We start from the raw sequence: 14,016 nt of genomic DNA, 5'->3' as shown, positions 1-14,016 counted from the left end.
GGGTATTAAATGAAGGTTACTATAGCAGGGTGCCTGCCCCAGGGAGGAATTCTGACCGCAAAGAAATAGAGATCTCTGACTCTTGATCAAACAGATGGGCTGATGCTGACCTGCATCAATGATCTCGAGTTGATTAACCGAGATTAGGAGGTGAAAGTCGACAGCACAGCCACCAAAACACTGCTGGGTGTCTCTGTCAGGAGAGAGAGGGGAGGGAAGAAAGAATAAGGGAGAAAAAACCCTTCAGTTCACACTAACAGGAGATCCGGTTTCCCTAGCTCTCTGATGCCCACCTGCACCTCCCTACCTCTGCTGTGTTCCCTGTCCAAGATGAAGAACTGATGCCTGCGCTGCTCCTACAGGAAGCACTGCAGAGTTTTCAAAAGTACAAGGCATTAATTTGTACCAGCGCCTGCCTGGGCTGCTAACAAAAAGTGCTGTTGCCTTGCTCACCATGCAGTGAAGTGGCTGCTCAGGTCTTGTCCTGACTTGCATGCTAGAGGCAAACCAAAAGGACAGACCCAAAGAATGGGGACCAGTGAGGTTAGGGTGTTGGTAAAGGAAAAAATATATGAAATAAAACCACTGCCTAAGGAGGGCCAGTCCTGGGAAATAAAGGTCAAGGGAATGGGGGAAGAAAAGGTGGCAATTGGACCAAGAGATGTCAGAAGGACTGGGGGGAAATGATAGGAAAGTGGAAACTTCTAGAAAAGAATGAATGAAAAGCATGTGGGAACTCACGAAAGGGAAGATGGTGCTAGAAGGAATAATATGTTAGAAAATGCAGCCAGGCGACACAGGTAGTGAGAAAGTGCAAGGGGAAGAGAAGCTAGAATCGTGCTTCTGCCTTCTGGGGATCATGCAGGGTAACCCCTTGAGTCACATTCAGCCACGGCAGTGCAGGCAGTGCACTGTAAGGCAGCACAGGGCCAGAGAAGAAAGTAACTTTCCAAGACTGACCTGAGGGCATCAGCCTGTCCAACTAAATCCTGGAAAGGCATACTGAGGTTTCTGATAACCCGGATGCAATGGTGGATAAGACTTTGCCCTGACTCTGGAAATGTGCTTTTAAAAAAGTGTCAGTTGTTAGAAGGACCCGTGGAGCGCAGTGGACGGAGTATTTCATTCTGTCTAGGGGTTTCAGAGATTAGGCAAAAAGTTAAAGAAGGGAAGGGAAAACCTGTTAGAAAGACTTTATAGTTTTTAGGACAGAAAGAAGTCCCAATGTTGGCTGTAATCAGTTTAAAGCGTCTGATCTAAAGAGAAAGAAAGACAAGGAATTCTGGGGCCAGGCAGAACACACACAGGCCTAAGTGACCTTGAATCTCACCTATCTCTTCCATGGGCATTATCTGCCTGTCACTGGGCTAGTGGCAAACTCAAATTAGACATGGACTCCTGCCTTCAAGGGGCTGGTGCTTAAAAACAAATCTGAAATTCTTGTGGAATGTGAGAGAACTTTGTGTGGGGTTCCAGGAGGAAAAAAAAATCTTCACCAGACCTTGAAATGTTGGGGAGCAACCGAGAAGGAGGTGATCTCAGAGGTGAAAGAGTTTTGAGGACAACCCTTAGCCCACAAGATGAATTATTTTCTTTATTTCTCAGTAGTGTGAGGATGAGGAGGCTCCCTCATGAAGGACCTTCATATAAAATGCCAGGTACCTGGAAAAGTGCTCCGGAGGGTCTCCCAAATGGACCTTACCAAATTACTACTCTCCTTCCACAAGCCCGGAGAAGGCTCAGGCTCCCTCATTAATATAGTCTTTGACTGAATAACCATGCCTGTCCCCATCTCTCTAGTGCTTGGGCCAACTGGCTAATGTAGGGTGCAGCACCTATGAGAAAACATTAAACCAAAGCCAATACCCTTGGTCTGGGTAAATCTACACCTCTCTGCAGCAAAATGGAGAAGGTGGAGGAAAAAGAAGAGATGTTGAACAAAATGTTGGAAAAGTAACCTTCTTGCCTACAGTGAACACATTTAAGATCATTTTCAGAGAAAGCAGAAAAGGTCTACATGATAGCTTCACACTCCTTTTCTAGAAATAGGAGCCATGTAGATGTCCCAAAATAGTGAGGAATATTAGGCCAGGTGAGTCATCTGGTACCACAAGGCAGGACATGTTAAGAAGCAATCTGGGCAGGGCATGGTGGCTCACGCCTGTAATCCTAGCACTTTGGGAGGTCAAGGTGGATCATAAGGTCAGGAGTTTGAGACCAGCATGGCCAACACGGTGAAACCCCATCTACTAAAAATACAAAAATTAGCCAGGCATGGTGGCGGGCACCTGTAATCCCAGCTACTTGGGAGGCTGAGGCAGGAGAATCACTTGAACCCAGGCGGCGGAGGTTGCAGTGAGCCGAGATCATGCCACTGCACTCCAGCATGGGTGTCAGAGCGAGACTTCATCTTCCCCATATCCCTTCAAACAACAATCTGGGTTTAGGTTGTGGTACAAAGTGCTCTGACCTAAATCCCTAGGAGCTGTCCTGGTATGCAGGTGGGGAGAGGGAGCAATAGGAGCTAAGTAACCTGTGGAAAAATATCTAGATAGCACTGCAAGCACAAAGTTTATCCCTTGACCCTAAGATGTGACTTTTGTGGCGGCTTTTGAACTTTCCTTTTTTGATTAGGACTGTATTCTGCTTTTCAAGTCCTCTCAACTCCCCACTTCACTGTTTGAGGGGTTGAATACTTCTAAGTCGCAAGTCATACAAAAGAAATTGCCTTCAACCAGTGAATCTGGAGGCATTATAAAATGGAGAACTGACTCGTGACAGGTAAATATCAGAATTTTTCAAAACAGAGAAATATTTTTTAGACATTGCACCAGTCAGGACAGTGGTATTTCCTTGCAGGAAGCTTTAGGGGAAAAAGCCAACAGCTCCAATGACCAGGTGAATAAAACATGTATGTTATCACTGAATGAATCCACAGCTACAAATGTAACAGGTACATTTACTTCTCCTTTCAGTAAGAATTATAGTCTCGTTTTCCCTGCCATTTTTGCAGGCATAGATGAGGCAACAATTTGGGGAAATACCTGCTTTCAGGCCATTACTCTTCAGGACACATTTTCATATAACACTCTTTAGCCTCATTTCCTGACCTCATACTGTTTTGTGTTTAGCATTCGGATGGATTTTTCTAGATAAAAGTGGAAATGAATGTCAATATGGAATAAATGGCAATCCAGTATCAGTCACATCGGAGGAGCAAAGCTGGCATTCTAAATGAAAATTACTCTCTCCTGTAAGGCTGTTAAACGTATCATGTGGAAATGGAGCCTGCTCCATAACCATCTCCAAAGAATTATCTTATCTCCCTCTGGAGCAAATGTAAAACAGAAGAGTTCAGAGATCTCTACCATTTCCACATTTGACAAGAACTGGAGAAACAAGTTTAAGCTGGCTGATTCAAAATATGAACCCAAGGCAGGTGAAATGTGGTGAAAAAAAACACTGACCCTAGGTTGAGAAAAGACCTGAGTTTCTGTGACCACGAAGCCACTGAGACTATGTTACCTTCTGCAAGATATTCAAATCTCTCTCAGAACCTCATTTTTTTTTCTGGTATGAAATTATGACTACACCCTAACAACCTCATAAAAAACAAATAAAGGTATTCTCTGAGGTCAAAAGTGGTTGATTTAAAGATTAGTTGTATAGTTTCAGGTAATTCAAAATCTCTACTATTTTTGAGGGTAACAAAGAAGGTTATGCACAGGATACACCTGGAATTGTGAATGAAATAATGTGATGGCAAATATAAGGCAACGATGCTGTGGTTTATTTGTAGCGATAATGCTACCCTCATCTAGGAGATGAAACTTTTTTTCTACGTTTGTTCTGATATTTCAACTGTTCTAAGTCCTTTTTTTCTTTATTTTTCTTTATTTTTTTTCTTTTCTTTTCTTTTCTTTTTTTTTTTTTTTTTTTTTTTTTTTTTCCTGAGACGGAGTTTCACTGTTATTGCCCAGGCTGGAATGCAATGGCACAATCTCAGCTCACCACAACCTCCACCTCTCAAGTTCAGGTGATTCTCCTTCCTCAGCCTCCCGAGTAGCTAGGATTACAGGCATGTACCACCACCCCTGGCTAATTTTTTTTTTTTTTTTTTTTTTTGTATTTTTAGTAGAGACGGCATTTCACCACGTCCAGACTGGTCTTGAACTCCTGATCTCAAGCGATCTGCCTGCCTTGTCCCTGCAAAGTGCTGGGATTATAGGCGTGGGCCACTGTGCTCCACCCACATTCTGAGTCCTGTAAGGGAGGGAGCTCTATTTTATTCTTTGGCATCTCCTAGGGTGGTTAACTCCTCTGATATAGACTGGTGTTCAGTAAGTGCCCATTCATTGATGAAAAGAAGAGGGATGTAGGTTATATGAGACAGTGAGGAAGAGTTTGAAAGAAATAAAAGAATTAGTCACCAAAGAAAGTTACACTGTTTTCTGGGCTCATTGCCTTTCTACATCATCAAAGTATTTTTCTCTGTATTCTCTGATTACCATTACCAGCACAACAGAACAGCTATTTGTTCAGTCAGTTGATAGGTGGCTAACATTTCCATCAAATTTGATGACCCTTTAAATTCAGGCTAGAGTTAGTACAGAGTGATATGACTTGGTCCACCTACCTTAAATCAAGGGCTTCCTGACAATCTTCCTGCATCCTTCTATTTCTTTTAGAGTTTGTTTGGCCTGAGCAAATTCTTACTCCCTGCTTTTCATAAACACTCACTGGTTATCATTTTGGCTTCTCCCACTGAGTCACTTATGTTGGACAGTCAGAGGGTGAATGTCTTGTACCTCCTGGATTGATGCCCTTATGCCTCCAAAGGCAGCTTAGGCCTGGATCACATTGTTCCAGGCCAAACAGCCTAAAAGCCACAAAGTCAAGTCATGGGATCCAAGAAGCTATGTTGCCTGCTTCTCTTTTTCTGGAAGCAAAACATAACAAAAAAATACCAAATACTGTAAAAGGAAGTAAGGGGGAATTATTAGCTAGTTTCCATTTTCATAGACAAGCTCAAGAAGGTATCCGATAGAAACTCCCTTACATTAGTGTCTCAGGGATCCTCTGCTCTACTAGTATCTAAAACGCCTGGAAACCCTGTATGCAGATTCCTGGGATTTTTCCTTGACTGACTGAATCAACGTCTCTTGGGTTGGAAAAAAACTTAAAGAAAATAAATAATCCTGTACATTTCTGCTAGCTTGTTTCCAGAGGCAGATGTGTTATTGAAAATAAAAAGAACTGGCCTCCTATCTTCCTGGTCAACTGGTGGCCCAGTGATTTCAGATCTCTCCTAGTTTTGTGGCCCCTAAGGTACAAAGAATGATGCCTACTCCTCCTTCCAATGCTACTTCACCCCTGCCCCAGATCATTAAAGATCATATCCAATCCTAGCCCCTCCCTTACCAGCACCCCATCTTTAAGAGTTTGTAGCCACAGGAAGGTGGGAGGGATTATGGGGAACTGTATCTAGAAATGATAAACAAGTGGCCAGTGGTCCAAAAGAGTAATGACATCTCTTGGCTTGAGAAATCCCAAAACCTCGAATCCTAGCTCACACCTTCTTCATCAGCCTAACAGTAGCTAGGCCCTGCAGCTGTGGTGAACCTGCCGGACATCCAAACAGCGTTTGCTTGATCATGTCTCTCAACTCACTAATCAGAATTGTTGAAAACAATAGTGAAAAATACTTATATTGAAGAGCACCTTGTTTTTTAGCTGAAAGAAGGAGCCTTCTGGTTTCGCTGGGGAAACTTATGAACTTGCGGAATGGGCCTGGCCTACGTGTAGATTAGGCAGCGAATGCCTAATTTGTTTGTCTGGGACCAGAGAAAGCAGAGCTGAAAAGGCAGAGGCACCCTGAGAAGAGAAAGGCCTACAGTCTTTGTATTGAATGCTTAACTTTTCTTGAGGAGCCAAGGAAAGAAGAGTCAGGCACCCGCCTGTGAATTGACACGTGGAAGACAATGCCTATACGTCGGCTTCTCGTTTAAACTGAGAATTTTACCAGTATTTAAAAAAAAAAAAAAAAAAAAGTCTTTAGAATAACAGAGTGAGTGAAGAAATGCACCTCTGGGTAGAAAAGAGAAGCAGATCTTCAAATACCGGCGCTGAGCCGGGCGGTTGCATGGGTTCAGGGAGCGCGTTGCGCAGGAGAATGCGCTTGCTTTCTAGTCCTGGTTCACTGCTTCAGGTGCCTCAGCCCCCAGCCTAACTTTTCCTGAACAACCCCACAGCTCTCCCGCCGCCTCCTCTGCCGCCTCCAGCTTCCCCTCCCCTTGGCATTGCTTGGCTTTAACTTTGCGCAGCTTCTTTGCGTGCTGGGCTGGTTGCTGGGAGGTGCAGTGGGCAGTGGCGGCTCCCGCTGCGCAGCTGGGGGAGGAGAGGGGCCCCGGCCGAGTGCGGGAGGCGGCGAGAGAAGCTCGCTACTGTGAGCTTTGCCAGTGGGGGGCCGAGGAAGGCTGTCGACGAGGAGGAGGCCGAGGTTGAGGAGGCCAGGGAGGGGTGATGATGGTGTTAAATGTGGCCGCGCAGCTCCCCGGGGAGCTGCCTGAAAGGAGAGTGCGCTCACCAGCTGACAGCGCGTGCTCCGCTCCAGACGCTCCGCACCGCGGCCAGGAGCCTCTGCCAGCCCCTCTATTGTCAACCGTTCTCTAATTAAGAAACACTCACATTACGGCAAACCACCCCCACGCTTCTTGGTTCCTGTCCTTTTCTTTATACTCCTCCGACTTCTCTCCTCCCCTGCCTCTCCCCTGCTTCCAAGGATTTAACCCATTCTCCTCTCAGTTTTCCCTTTCTCCTTAGCGGCCTAGTAGGAGAAGGGGAGGGACCTTAGTTGTCGGCGTCTGGGACTCTGCCTGGCGTAGAGGAGAGGGAGGTTAGTGAATGTAGAGTCAACAACATCGAGAAAAACTTGTGCCTTTATTGTATCCTTCTCCCTCCATCTCCTAACCCTTCTCACAAAAATAACTGCAAGCAATTCAACTACGATTGGTTATCTATAAGGCTCACCAGCGCTTGCTGGTTTTTCTAGATTGCAACTGACAAGTCTAGATTATAACTGATAAGCGCATCTACTACTTTTACTTTCTGATTCTAATTCGGGTTTGAAACTGGCAAGACGAATTTGATATTATTTTTTCTTGAATTTTCAAATGAGCAAAGGAGAGAAATATTACAAGCTATCTTTTGATAAAAGACCTCTTACTTGGTTCAAGCACTCTACTTAGTTTGTTCAGATACTCTAAAATCAATAGAAAGGCCTTATGAAAATATTGGTCATTCATTGGTTAAGATTAAGGAAATTAACCTCCCCCTTTTTTTTCTGGTCAAGTTGGACCCCCAGTTAGCAATGTCCCATAGAAATCGTGTTTAAACTTGTCTGTTGCCAAAAATGATCTTCCTTCAGCTCTCCGTGAAATCAAATAAGTTTCCCAAAGTGTGGCGAGCCAAAACCCTGCACAAATAAAAGTGCTGGTGGAGTGGGAGGCAAAGACAGAATATAACACAAGCTGCTTAAAATATATAAAACTCTAGAAAGCACCAGCAGTGTCGCAAAGGACTAACCCGATTTATCTATCTTCATTACTTTAAGAAATGCTGCCTCTTTATTTGTTTGGGTGATATTAAGCATGCTTAACTTGCACACATAGTTGATTCCTTTGCTAGTATCTTGGATACTTGGATCTGACTTTGGAAGGTAGAAGCTAATTGCTAATAATGGAGAGAAAGGAACCAGTCAGCATGGCAGAAGTGGTCTGGCATATGGGGAATGAGCACTCAGAAATACTCAATATTCAAGTTTCCAAAATATTAATGAGATTATAGCAACCTGCAGCTATATGTTACAGCTTGTTAATGGAGTGTAAGAGAGCGAGCTGCCAAACGTTTGTTATGCAAACTCCATAGCAGAACCTTAAAATGGAAATGTGATTGTACATCTCTTTCAAAGAAATGCCAGCATTAAAAAAAGAAAGAAATAGAATGGAGAGAAAAGGGGTTAAAGCTCTCATTTGAACTTTGAGTACTCAATTTACCACAGTGATTTGACTTTCTGTGCATGTCTTAATGGGTTAGCAAAATTTATCCTCCCTTTTCAATCAGTCTGTTATAATATTTCCAATTCTATATTGTTATAAAGACTATATCAGTGTAATATTTCTGATATTCCCTTATAGTTGTTTTTCTCTTGAGAAGAAATGTAAAGAATGAAGCTGGGGTTATCTCCAATTCCTATATAATGGGACTAATATTTAAAAGTATGAATGTCCACCTATTGTGGCGGTATAACACGTCCCTGCCAACATTTAGATAGCTGTAGTTCTTATCTATTGATTTCTTCAGAGAAAAAATTATGAGAACATTGACCTAGTGGCCAGGAGTACTAAGCTCAGTTCTGGATATTGACACTTTCTAGCTGTTTGATTTTGGGGGCAAATTAGGGACAGCAGTTTCCTCATTTATAAAAGATGTGAAGGAAGATGTTTCTGATGTCCTTTCTGTTTTGCAATTTCTATGAGCCCATGAAAAATATTAACATTGGACAAGGTCTTTCTCCTCTTTGTTTGACACAAAATGAATATAAATCGTTTTGAAAAATGAAACACAGATTTTCTTTGAGGAAAAAAGAAATCACCTTTTCCTTCATCCTGTCCTTTTTCTGAGTCAGATTCACAACAGGTAAAATGAGTCTAGGTCCTTGTCACATGCATGCGAACGCACTAAGCACATAACTATAAACATATGCGTGCTCTCATCCCGCAAGTGTGCTGTATGTCCATACCTGTTGGGTCTGTTTATTGAGAGCGAAATAGAAATGTGTTAGAAGCAATCGCTTGATTTATTCAGCAGCCCGAAGATTCCTGATGTTTATCGTGAGCACGGCAAACTTGGTGGGTGCAAAAGGTTATCTAAGGGACAGGTGCATTATTTCTGCCCTGGAAAGTGTCACGAGCCGCCTGCTCGCTTCTTCCAGAGAGCTGGCGGAGGTTCTCTGCATCTCTTGGTCGGCTTCCGGTGAAAGTCACACATACCCAGGTGGTCAGTAAAAAGCTGGTTCCGCAGTTTCTTACTGGAGACCAGAACCTACGCTCCCTCACGCATTACTCTTTCTGCAAACCCAGTTTGTGGCGCTTTCCTTTTTCTTTTTGGCGTTCTCCTCTTTTCAAGGTGCTAGGAGGAGAAGAGGATGCAGGAGTGATTATAGTAACCTTCCCTTGCTCTTTTTGGTGCTTCATTTCCCCGCAATTTGTTATCCCAGTGAGGCCACAAAAGATAAAAGACTTGGCTTAAAATCAACGTCTCAAATTCAAAGATGTTTATCCAGTGGAATGTTCCCGAATATTTAGTTTAGTAAATAGTCCTACTCTCATGTTTGCCAAATTTATTTTTTTAATTCCACTTTCTTCTCTCTCCGTCTCTCTCTCTCTCTCTCTCTCTACACACACACACACACACAAACACACACACACACACACACACACACGACTATTAGCTTTTCCAAAACCTATGATCCTGAGACCCAGAATAGGTGCTTCCTTAGTGATGACACCTGAGGTGAGAGTGACAGAACCGTTTAGTTTCTACAATTGACTCAAAAATGTAGTTGAATATTTTCTACATAGAAGCTAATTCAGAAAGACAAAATAAAGGCAGACATTAGCTTCTACATTGGAAGAAGCAGAATTGTGTGAAAAGAAAAAAGTGAGTGGAGGTCAACAAATTCCCGGGGCAACTACACACTTCTAATTTTTGAATCAATGAATCCAGTTCCTTTTTTCCCCTCAAGTTTTTTTCTGTTAACATCTTTCTCTCTTCAGGTCTTCCTCTCCCAGAAGAAAGAGAGAGACAGAGGCAGAGAGAGCGCGCTGCGCTTGACCTACATGAAAAATTTTCAGCTTGAGTAGGTTTTATGAGTGGACATAGCTAACCCTGGTAGAGTTAACTACTCCAGGCTGGGTTCTAGCAAACCTAAAACTCATGGCCTCCCGACCCCTTGCAGGAGTTGAGGCTCCTTGCAGTTGTTGGGGCAAGGAGTGAAGAAGACTGGGAAGATCCTGGCCATGAAAGAGGCAAAATTGTGCTGCTAATTTGGAAAAAGTTTTATCTCACAATTTAATTATTGATCTGAGTTCTTTTCTTTGAAGGGGCTTTAATACTACCTGAAGACACCAAGTTTACAACATTTTTCTTCAAAACTGTAAGATCGCATAAATGGCATTTAATAGAAGACTTAGCTCAATTCTTCAAAGTCATTCATTTAAAAATTGTTTTCAGTAGTTATACTCATGGAATAAGTGACAAAAAAGTTTCTTTTCACGTTTATTTTAATCATTTGCAAAAGAAAATACATTAAACAACGGCAGTTGGCTTTGCTAAATTAAAATAAAATGATCTCGAATAGCAAACGTAAAAAACGAATCAAGATAAGTAGAAATGTTTAGCAAACAATAATAAATAAGTTTTCTAATATTAACAAGGCAAAATAAAATTGACCAAATGCTTTTGACACTACTAGATTTTTAAAAAAAATTTCATTTTTTAAACAAACATTTGCAAAGAGCTTAAGAGTTATAAGTGGCTGTGTTAAAAACAAACAAACAAAACAAACAAACAAAAAAAAAAACTGGTCTGCAATTGGCAGTTGAGTTTCTCCTGGAGCCACCACCGCAGCAGCGGCTGATAAAGTGCGTGCGCCAAGTTTCCTAAAAGACGCCACTCGCGATCGGATGCACATACTGGGTATGTTTATACAATATATAAACCTTAAAGTTCCCTGTTTTCTAACAATTCCATAGTCAAAAGTTATCCACTTTGGAAGCACTAATTTTGCGTTTCTTTGTGCATTTTGGAAAACAACTTCGGAAGACTAAATCTCCCACACTTGAGTGCGCAACACACAAGGATGGATGCCCAGGGCACAAAATAAATTAAACCCCAACCAGTGACAGAGAAGATGCGACGTTTCAGCAGCGTATTGGCAGCAGGGAACTAGAATAATGATGCCATATATGGGTACATACAATTATACCGTAACTATCTACAGGGGGAGCAGAAGGTGGGCGGAAAGGACACGACTTTAACAAAGTTTTCATCAAACAGTATGGACCCTAGGAAGTTTGGAACAGCCGCGGCATTTGCAAACCATCAAATGTAGCTGCCATCTGAAGCCAAGTCGTTGCTAAACAACGACCGTCGCGGAGCAAAAATTAAAGGGTGCGGGAATCTTTAACCGCGGGGCTTCCCGCGCACTGGGAAAGGGCAGTTTTGTTTCTGTCTCAGTTTTCAGGCTTCTGTCACCTTCCTAACTTGCCTCATCCGAGTCACTGTAATGGGAATGAGGGGAAAATTCCCCGTCGCTTCTATGGGACCGAGGGGAAGTTTTGCTGTTTTCTTCCTGCACTGGCTGCAAGATGCTCCCGGGGAGCGAAGGAGACAAATTCTTTTGCGCCATCATCGCTGTCAGGGCGCTGTCCTCGAAAGTCGAGAAGTGCAGAGCGTCCAGCTGCACCGAGTACCCTCCCGCAGAGGCCGGGGCTGAGAAGCGAGTTCGACAATTCCCGGGCGGGGTCGGCCGCTGACTCCCTCCGGAAGACTGCTGAGCCCCAGCAGCGGTCGCGTTGCCCGCGCCCCCTTCATAGGAGGCGGCGGTGCGAAGGTGGTGGTGGTCGCTTTTGCAGGAGACTGGAGGCGGCGGTGGCTGTTCCCCTCCGCTGGGCGTTTGTAGCAGCTCGGACAAGGCATTGATGTAGATTTGGGCCATCTGCAGGGTCTCATATTTGGACAGCTTCTTGTCGTTGTTGAACGACGGGATAACATTGCGCAGCTGGTCGAAGGCGTGGTTCAGCCCATGCATCCTGCGCCGCTCCCTGGCGTTGGCTGCTAGCCGTCTCTGCTTCTGCACCCCATTCACCTGTTTGCTGGAAGGGGCCCGTTGGCGGCTGCAGCCCAGATCGTCTACCACCACCCCGCCTTTCAGCTTGCACAGCTGTTCCCGCACTTTCACCGGCCCGGGGCTCTTGCTGCTGCTGGCACCGCCGCTGCTCCTCCTTACCAGCTCCCCCCGGCCGTCCGCCTCGTCCCGGGGCGCCGCGGCCTCCGAGGCACCCAGCTCCGGGGAATGTAGCAAATACTGGGCGGCGCGTGCCGTGCAGATGCCCTGCAAAGTGGGAGCCAGCCAGGCGCGTGGGTCGGTGCTGTCCAGGAGGGACAGCTCAGGCGGGTAGACGGGATGCTCTCTCGCCTGCAAAGTTGCAGGTGGCTGTGGCGGCGGCGGCGGTTGCGGGAGATGATGCGGCTGGGGCTGACGATGGTGGTCTCCCAACTCCTTCACTTGAGCCCACTCTTCTGCATGCAGCAGGCGGGACATTGCACTGCAAAGGCTCGGAGGCTCAGGATCGGAGGCAGCACTGGCACACCAGCTCAACCAAAAAAAGGTCCTTTCCGGGTCTCTTCTGCAACGTCTTATTTTTTTCCCTCCTCGACCCTCCCCCACCCACTCGGAGATCACACACCAGGTCGCGTGCAACGAAGCTTCTCCGGTTGCTGAAGGCGCTGCGCCCCTTTAAAAAGCGGCACGCGCCACTCAGTCTCCCCCCGCTCCTCTCCCAACCCCCTCCTCGCGCCGGTCGCGTGTCTTCTCAGCCAATGGAGGGCGCGGGCAGTCGCGTGCGAGCAGCCAATCAAAGAGTTTTTACACCCCGAGAAAAGTTGTGTGCAGAGGACTCCCGAGCCTGCTCAGGCTTTTTTTTTTTTTTCCCCTTCCTTCTTTTAAATTCGTCAGATTCATATGTTAATTGCAGGGTTGTAATTCGACTCCGGTGTGTGTCACCACCCTGGCGGCTGGGGTGCGGGAGCCGGTGCGGAGCCGGCTCTCAGGCTGGTGCCCGAGAGGACTCGGGTCAGACGTGCGCGACCGCGGGCGGCTCTGGGCGAGGCTGGACGCGCCGGGCGCCCAGAAGGCACTCACATCAAAGAGAAGCCTGCCTGCCCGATGCTGCCCCCAAGCTAGGAGCAGCTCCCACTTCTGATGCCCAAGCGTTTACGATCTCTCATGTACAATAGGATGTTTGTATTTATGTATGCAGGTATTTATAAATCTCTCATACATGTTCATGGATATATAACTGATACGTGACGTCTATCATTTAAGATTGCTGTTGGAATAAACAGGGAAAACCCCACTCGTCTCAGAGTTTGTTTCTTACTTTTACTTCATCTTTTCATTTTTTACTTCACATCTCTTAGTTCGACTTCGTCATGTGATATTTTTCTTAATGGAAAGTAAAGCTGCGGTGCAGTGATAGTACACCAAATTCCAGGTCCCCCAATTCTCTCTGTCCCCTTTCCCCAGCACCGTGCGGCCAATTAGGATTGTAATCTGCCTAAATCTCTCCGCCGAGTGTAATTTAGGGCCGGAATATTTTACGGTATTATGCAGGTTTCAACACACACAGCAGGACTCCTCATTAAATGCCCAGCCAGGGTAGGGTGCTCAAAGTAAAATGAAAGGCGCCTGCATTCCCTGCAATCCTTAACACTTTCAAGGCACAGAAGCCCCAAGTTACCTACCCTTTTGCCTCGATAGCCCTCTCTTTTCTATGGGCTCGTGGTTTCCTCAGTTTAACGTCCTCCTGCCCCTCCGTTTAGTTAGGTGGTGCTTCCCTTTTCCCGCCCCCGCCCTCCGTCCTCTCCGCCCCATACGAACAGGGAGGCCCTAGGCAAGGCGGGGAGGCCAATTCCCAGGTGAACACCCCCCTCCGCTCCCATTAGCCTTGGCCTGGTTTATTCACAGCTAAGAACCAACCAGAAGCTCCTTGGCCCTGGGCGCGCCCCAGCTTGCGCTCAGCGCGCCCTGGCTCTGGCTCCGGGCGCTCTCCTGCACCGCCCTTGGGGCGCGGGAGTGCGATGCAACCAGCTGGTGCTACTGCTGCTTTTGCTTTCCCAGTGGCTGTCATCCGGAAAGGAGTCTCATCCTCTAGGCAAGACGTTAAAAAAGAG

At 45.6% G+C, this 14,016-nt stretch overlaps 1 protein-coding gene across 1 annotated transcript; it reads right to left on the bottom strand.

Annotated features, from left to right (window-relative positions):
* Positions 1-10,328: 10,328 nt before the first annotated feature.
* On the bottom strand, positions 10,329-12,556 carry ATOH1 (atonal bHLH transcription factor 1). Its single transcript, XM_037987840.2, has one exon. The coding sequence runs from the start codon at positions 12,383-12,385 to the stop codon at positions 11,321-11,323; it is 1,065 nt and encodes a 354-aa protein (XP_037843768.2). The 5' UTR covers positions 12,386-12,556; the 3' UTR covers positions 10,329-11,320.
* Positions 12,557-14,016: the final 1,460 nt, after the last annotated feature.

This window comes from Chlorocebus sabaeus, chromosome 7 (genome assembly GCF_047675955.1).
Source record: "Chlorocebus sabaeus isolate Y175 chromosome 7, mChlSab1.0.hap1, whole genome shotgun sequence".
Lineage (NCBI taxonomy): Eukaryota > Metazoa > Chordata > Mammalia > Primates > Cercopithecidae > Chlorocebus > Chlorocebus sabaeus.
This window is presented reverse-complemented; position numbering and strand designations above follow the sequence as displayed.

What these genes read in the sequence shown, in the direction of transcription:
- ATOH1 (XM_037987840.2), bottom strand. Translation starts at nt 12,385, where the DNA reads ATGTCCCGCCTGCTGCATGCAGAAGAGTGGGCTCAAGTGAAGGAGTTG.